At 41.5% G+C, this 7,729-nt stretch overlaps 1 protein-coding gene across 1 annotated transcript in view; it reads left to right on the forward strand.

Moving 5' to 3' along the window:
* The window catches only part of LOC134927618 (collagen alpha-6(VI) chain-like), a 409,854-nt gene extending 405,246 nt beyond the window's left edge, over positions 1-4,608 (forward strand). Inside the window, exons 41-42 of the mRNA XM_063922353.1 lie at positions 1,639-1,677; positions 4,000-4,608. Coding sequence (XP_063778423.1) covers positions 1,639-1,677; positions 4,000-4,172 — 212 coding nt within the window. The 3' untranslated portion in view covers positions 4,173-4,608. The remainder of the gene's footprint in view (positions 1-1,638; positions 1,678-3,999) is intronic.
* Positions 4,609-7,729: the final 3,121 nt, after the last annotated feature.

Genomic DNA, 7,729 nt, shown 5'->3' on the forward strand with positions numbered 1-7,729 from the left:
TATCTGCATTTTTATCTGCGCTTTTTTAATTATACGTATACGGATTTGTAATAAATTGTTTTAAGCTGAATAGCCTTTTATACATATTGAATGTAATTTAGCACAACCGATTCATTTGCACCCCTAGAGGCCTATTAACTAGACCTTTAGGCCCATTTATCATTCTATAATTGCAGCGTAATCCCTGAAAACACTGGTTTTAGGGGGTTAACTGCAAATGTTAAGCATCTCCTAAATGTATGACAGAGGGACCACAGCAGATATCTCTGATACATGGAAATGGAATCCCGGGTCATCCATGGGTTCAGGGGAGGGGGCGGAGGTATGTCACTGGTCCAAGACTGTGTGATAACTCCAGTGCTTCCGGCCACCGCTGCAGATCTACTGATCTTGCAAGATCATGACATCATCATCTCACTGGTCTCTTTCTTCAGGTGACGTACAGGGACTGGAAGTCAGTTGGCAAGGCTCCTGCAATTGGAGGGAAGATTCTGTGACTCTGTGATACTGGTGCTGCAGCTCCTGTCACCAGAGTAATTTGTACTCTGGTGGAGACCTGAGTTGGGGGGCCCCGTAAAAATGTTGCTATGGGGCCCACAAAGTTCTGGTTACGCCCCTGCATTGAAAGATACATGAAACTCTCAGATATACCTAAATAAAGCAAGAATGAGGAAAAGAGTAAAATTACACTTTAAAGACTTTAAAGTCCAAACTAAAGAAGTGATAAGTGGAAGGTGATAACGCACCAGCCAATCATTACTGGTTTGAAAAATGACAGTTAGGAGCTGACTGACTGGTGCGTTATCACCTTCCACTTATCACTTCTTTATCATTTCTCCAGGCTTAACACATCTGCCCCAATGTGCTTTTCTGGAAGGTGTAGTGTGCATCATCCTACTAAACAGGACAAGATCCCTTCTCTGGAACTTATTGTATATTGGAGAAATCAGATATTTTTGCAGGGAGAAAAAGTCTGTGTGTTTTCACACATAGCAATGAAGGCCTCTTTCAATGCGCCTCCCTATCCCTTCATTTTAATAAAGTCATTGCATTCAACAAGGTACACACTCGATCTGCTCAGCTCTTCCCACCTTCTGAAGCAATCCATGCATTTTCATACCTACTTATGATAAATAGCTGCATCTCATGTCTGTACACTAAAACCAAATTTCCTGCAGTCTACTCATTAGTAGTTTGTTCATTAGGCTCATAGCATCAATTCAAGATTTTTGGCAGGACCAGTTTCTCCTAGCTGTGTGTAGTCTCAGAATGGGAGTTCCTCAGCTGGGACAAGCAAAAATGAAAAAACATGACAGAACGTAAAAATGAAAAACCACCAGTGTGTGTTAAGAATATGGAAGAGCTTTTATTTAATGCATTCCATATCACACCTTTCCCTACATAACATGATTTGCACTAATTTTATTATATTAGCCATTTTCTTTTTAAACTGGTTTACAGTTTATGATCCTCAACACAACTTGCATATTATATGTGGCTTCAATCATATAGTTAATATTTTAGTATTAGATAAAAGATTTTTAGTATGTGTATAATGTTTCTTAGTTGTGCATGTTGCTAAAAATTATCTCCTTGTCTGACTGTGTTACTGATATCTCGTTTTTCTTCCATAATCAGGTCAAGGTACAAATCAGGGCTCACAAGTTCTCAGTAAAGGTACGTTGGAAATTTTGCAGTAACATGTCCATTAGTAAGGGGAACATTTACCAAAATGATAAAGATGGAAAAGTGATAGTATTGTCCAAAGGGCCATAGAGAAATTTCCCAGGCCCCCTTTAAAAAAACTGATAGAAAGCTCTGCTTATGCGCTGCGGAGCGTTGCCGATCTACACAGGGGGGCGCCGTCAGCACACCAGCCAAGGGCAGATATGGGGGAGACGGGATCAGTGCTATTGCTAATACCCCCTGTAGGCAGAGGAGACTGCTCTGTCCACTCAATGATGCGGTGGGGGTGGGGATATTTGCCTACAGATGTGTCCTCATACAATATTGCTACAATCATGCCAAACATCCCTTCTTGGGGCATCAGGTCCTGGGTGCATCAACTTGTGCTGAGCATTTTTTCCATGTGAATGTGCGTTCATTTGCACACAGATATACAAGTATCGTATATCAAATTTGTCAGTGGAATCTCATGATGCGGTTTTGTCACATCACATTGCAATTAAGAGGTACATTTGCAAGAGAAAGAAGCTTGACCCCCAGCATTCTATATGTATGGGGACACATCTGTTTGTAGAAATCGCTATTTTCAATTGGGCAACAAACCTGGAAAGCTGTCGACCAGGGCTCTCAGAGGGCTGAGTTCTACATTCAGGTGATTAAGAATGAGGTAGGGTTTACAGGTTAACTCCAGATATGGCCACGGTGTTCCACTCCTATACAAAGCTATACAATCTCTCTGACCCGAAGAACCTTTCTGATCTGGCCATCTTCCAGGAGAGAGAAAATAAACTATTCCAAATCTATAGTTGCCACCTTAATGGTCTCCCTTCTGCAGTGGATGATTTGTGGTCTTTCTTTGCTTTCTCCTGGCATCTTTCTGGCCTTAAATACTTGGTGATTACATTGAATCGGGACTTATCCCATATCTCGGAGGATACAATAACTTCCAGCTGTTATTTGTTAAGCTCCATGGGGAGCTCCAAGACTGGCGTCAGGGTACATTCTCATGCATGGGGAGAGCTACAGTGTAGTATAGTTTAAAAGAACATGCTGTCTAGAACACTTTACCTGCTTAAAATTGCGGGTGGTTCACATACCCAGGAGCTGGTTCCTTATTCTATTATGTAGTGAGAGGTTTTGTTTGAGGTGGCAAAGGACCCAATTTTCTCCATGATGTGCTCATTCACCTCTTGGTGGCTTTCAACTTCCTCTCTTTATTGCTTACCGTGAAGCTGTAGTCCTCAGTAGGGTTCTGGAGTGGTCTATTCAACTCCTGTCCCGGAGTCAGATAGGCACTAGTTGAAGATAGATAATCATGTGCTCCCAATCTGTCTCCGTTTTGCAGCTTGAATGCCCACTCTTACTTTCTTCGTGCATTCTACTGTCGGTTCGATGTTAACTGTTTGGGGCTCATTACGGAAATGATCATGACTCTCCAATTTCTGGTTGCTTGTGTTAGCCATCTGGTGACTTCTTCATGGATATCTTCCTTTAGTGCTATGCAAGGGGAATGGTCTCTGCCTGCTTTGGAAATCTGGAGATACCTCTCCATTAAATACTTTATAATAATTCGACCAATCCAGTGGTGGCAGTAACTGCCTCTCAAAGATTAAACTGACTTGAACTTATATCGGATGGATTCCCTCTCCTCTTGTTCTTACCTACAGTAGTTTTCCCTGAGCACAATGGAGCCCCTTGTGGGCATGGTGGCAAACTGTGCTCACCACAGGTTCTATTCCTACTCTATGGGTGTCATGGACACGCACCAGTGGGAATAGTACCTTTTAGTCGGCATGCCGTCTGTTGGGATTTTCAGGGTTTGGGATGCAGGCGGAGGTATTGTGACCGGAGTTCTCCTGAAAGCTGGTCACATAACTACATCCCGTTCTCAGCATAGAAGAGGCTAGATTATCTTATAAGAGGGACTACCTTTGTCATTGCCTGAAACTTTCAAGTGTAAAGCACAATTTGAAAACTACAGTAAATCTACATATTAGTCAGTACCACCCATCTTCTGATTGCTGATGTAACCTCTGGCTCTTCTTTTACAGAATGTGAGCCAGCTGTGAATATTTGAAAAAGTAAAAGCCAGCATCCACATCCAATTCTTCTTACATTACTTTATTTATAACTTGTGGCCATTTATTGGAACAAGCACAGAATGACAATAGGCTTGAACAATAACAGAGTTTTAAAAAACACAAAAAAAACCTGCACTTATTTCTGTTTCTGTTACCATGGTACTTGCAAATTAGATACATAAACTGTTCATATTTATTGAATACTTAACATGTGGACTGCTCTTGTTTCCAGATATCTGCATATTGAAGCAAGAGGAAGGAGATTGTCAAGATTACATACTGAAGTGGTGGTACAACTCAGATCAAAATGAGTGTGTACAGTTCTGGTATGGTGGCTGCGGGGGAAATAAAAATCAATTTGAGACTCAAGAACAGTGTGAAGATGCCTGCTTGTCGCCATCTTAAATGGTTAGATTGTTGCGAACCATGGGGATCCGTGCTGCCATGGCAACCTATCATGTTCAGAATCTGAAGAGGACCTGCCTACGTCACTGCCGAAACATTCACACAGGAATACAAACCTTTTGTACAATTTTTTTTTTCAGTCAAATTTACATATTTTTTGATGACTTTTTTTTTTTTAATGAAATGTTTTAATTAAATGTTTTATAGATATGCAGTTGGAGAAAACTTGAGTCATTTTAAACTGCACTTTTTTCTTGTAATACCTCAAAGCATTAGTTTTTATTCTAAAAGCATACAGTGTCTGGAGAAGAAGGATCATTTAGTTGAGACAAGATATTTTGTTGTACTGAAGAGATTAAAGGAAACTTAGAATGGGAATTTAAAATGTTCCTTGAAATTATTATTTTTTTTAACATTCACAAATACAGGAGTAACACCGGTCAACAAAAATAAAAATAAAATAGTTTTTATTTTAATGACTTTTTTTTATTCTCTAAATAAAAAATAACCTTTGTTTATTTTTGAAAAACTTTGCTTTTGTCCCTTTTACAATGACCAATACATATTAAAGTTTTTGAATGACCATATAAGGAGAAGCGTGTTTTAGTAAGTAAAGGAGGGGATGAGGGGGGGATGTGGAAGAAAGTGGTATTCTGACCCTCATTACAAATAAGCAGTGTGTAACTATTCAGATATCTAAACAATGACAACATGTAACAAATAAGAGAATAAACAGTGCACAGAAATAAGATATAAGTCTCTGGGGTAGAGAAGACTTAACACAGCCTGTCAGTAACTCATGCACAGATAACAAAAGTGGAGGATCTAAACCTTTGACCCAGAGCCAGATTAAGGGGGGGTCGCAGGGCATACAGTACCCCGGGCCCCACTTTGTTTGGGGGCCCCCAAGCCAGAGCACACTGACATCGCTAGCTTTCCCCCTCACACAGTAGCAGAACCAGACAGCCAGAATGCGAGCAGGGCAGTCAGTATGCATTGCAGGCAGAGTATCAGGTTTTATGAGCTACCGATTGAGCTTTCTGACCAGAGGAGAGATAGGAGGGTGGAGAGAGCTTAAGTGACACAAGGATCCGAGCTTCTCCTCTCTGCCTGGGAGTCTGGGTCCTATGTAACCTGGCATTATTCAACTATTAGTTTAAATCTAATATACCCCATTGGATTAAATTTAATATACACATTCCATACATCCTAACATGACCCAGTCCTGGAGGGATAACATGATATCTTAAGTTATGATTGCAATCACCTGTGGTGAAACACCTTACTTATCTATTAAATAGTTCAACACAGGTGACACTAAGCATATTAATAGGGAAGTCCAGGTAGAGAGCATTTTGTCCCTCCTGGAATGGGTCATGTTGGGGGGTATGCACAATCTAATATACACTCCCCCGCCTTCCACCTGGGGCCCTCTTGTCTTAAGTGCCCCGGGCACCCCCAAGGCTTAATCCAACCCTGCTTTGACCTGTCACATGGCAAAAGGCAGCTAAGCATAGACAAACAAATGCAGATCTGCACAGAGCAGAGTACACAACTAGCAGAGTGCAGAACATTAACTTGTCACATGAGATCACTAACAAGACAATATGATATAGAATTGCTGTGAATACAGTACAAGTGACATTTCACTCGTGGTTCGTAGTCAGTGTGCGCATCACAGAAGAATTTTTTTTAAATATTCTGTTACAGTAGTTGTTTTAATTTTTTTTTGGTAAATAAAAGTAATTCAACTTCATAACAAAAGTTTGTTTTATTTTTACATACAATAAAGTTATGAAAATAGAAAAATTTTCTTAAAATCCATAATTTCATTCTGATAGCTACAAAAGCAAACTTTTTCGGGTATAATTATTTTTTCTTTAATTAGTATTGTGGAAGAAATAAAATCAGATATGCAAAACCCAGACTCAAAATTTGTATTGACCGGTGTAATGTTTCTGTTCATGGGCCTGATTCAGAGATGGAGACAAAGTCAATGGATCGATTTCTTTTGCCGTACTGTGCATGTGTTGCGATGGTCTTGTGACACTGGTCGCAGTGGGGATTTATTTGCAAAGTGATTGACAGGCACAGTTTGTGAGGTGGTAATGGGGAGAGGGATGGCTACTAAAACTCAGGCATGTTGTGACCATTTAGGGGGCTTAAAGCTACCTGCGACTGCAATCTCGAAAACGAACGCGCATACCTCCCAACATGACCCTCTCCAGGAGGGACAAAATGCTCTGCTTCTGGACTTTCCTCTTAATGTATGATTGCCGGCACCTATTTTGAACAGGTTAATGGATAAGAAAGGCTTTTCACCATAGGTGATGGCAATCATAAATTAAGAGGGAAGTCCAGGAGCAGAGCAATCTGTCCCTCCTGGAGAGGGTCATGTTCGGAGATATGTACGCAGTCAGCAGGGCTCCAGCGTCCCAGTTCCTGCTGCTATGAGGTGCTCAGAAATTGAATGTTTGAACAGTGTGCATGTAATGTTGACTCTTTGGGGTATATTTACTAAGATTCGTAATTTCCGAAAATAGGTCAAAGTTCAATCACGAATGACATCGGCAGTGTAAAACTGCAACTTTTTGAATTGATTACGACTAATTTACTAAGCTGTCGTATTCGTATTTTTCTTTGCTTCCGATGTCGATGTCATTCGTGTTTTTTTACCTAATTTGACGGCAGTGATTAGCAAAACACTGCCGTTTTTTTTTACAATCAATCTCGGCCGGATCTGTGTGATCCGTGCTGGGGTTCGTATTTTTTTTTTTTTTAAATTAAACAAAGTAAAATCCTAAAAAAAATTGCGTGGGGTCCCCCCTCCTAAGCATAACCAGCCTCGGGCTCTTTGAGCCGATCCTGGTTGCAGAAATATGGGAAAAAAAATGACAGGGGTTCCCCCATATTTAAGCAACCAGCATCGGGCTCTGCGCCTGGTCCTGGTCCCAAAAATACGGGGGACAAAAAGAGTAGGGGTCCCCCGTATTTTTAAAACCAGCACCGGGCTCCACTAGCTGGACAGATAATGCCACAGCCGGGGGTCACTTTTATATAGCGCCCTGCGGCCGTGGCATCAAAAATCCAACTAGTCACCCCTGGCCGGGGTACCCTGGGGGAGTGGGGACCCCTTCAATCAAGGGGTCCCCCCCCCAGCCACCCAAGGGCCAGGGGTGAAGCCCGAGGCTGTCCCCCCCCATCCAATGGGCTGCGGATGGGAGGGCTGATAGCCTTTGTTGTAAAATAAAAGATATTGTTTTTAGTAGCAGTACTACAAGTCCCAGCAAGCCTCCCCCGCATGCTTGTACTTGGAGAACCACAAGTACCAGCATGCGGTGGAAAAACGGGCCCGCTGGTACCTGTAGTACTACCACTAAAAAAATACCCAAAAAAACACAAGACACACACACCGTGAAAGTATAATTTTATTACATACATACACACATACATACATACTTACCTTATGTTCCCACGCAGGTCGGTCCTCTTCTCCAGTAGAATCCAAGGGGTACCTGTTGAAGAAATTCTACTCACCAGATCCAGTGGTCCAGGCT

The sequence above is a fragment of the Pseudophryne corroboree genome, chromosome 5, assembly GCF_028390025.1.
Source record: "Pseudophryne corroboree isolate aPseCor3 chromosome 5, aPseCor3.hap2, whole genome shotgun sequence".
In the NCBI taxonomy this organism is placed as follows: Eukaryota; Metazoa; Chordata; class Amphibia; order Anura; family Myobatrachidae; genus Pseudophryne; species Pseudophryne corroboree.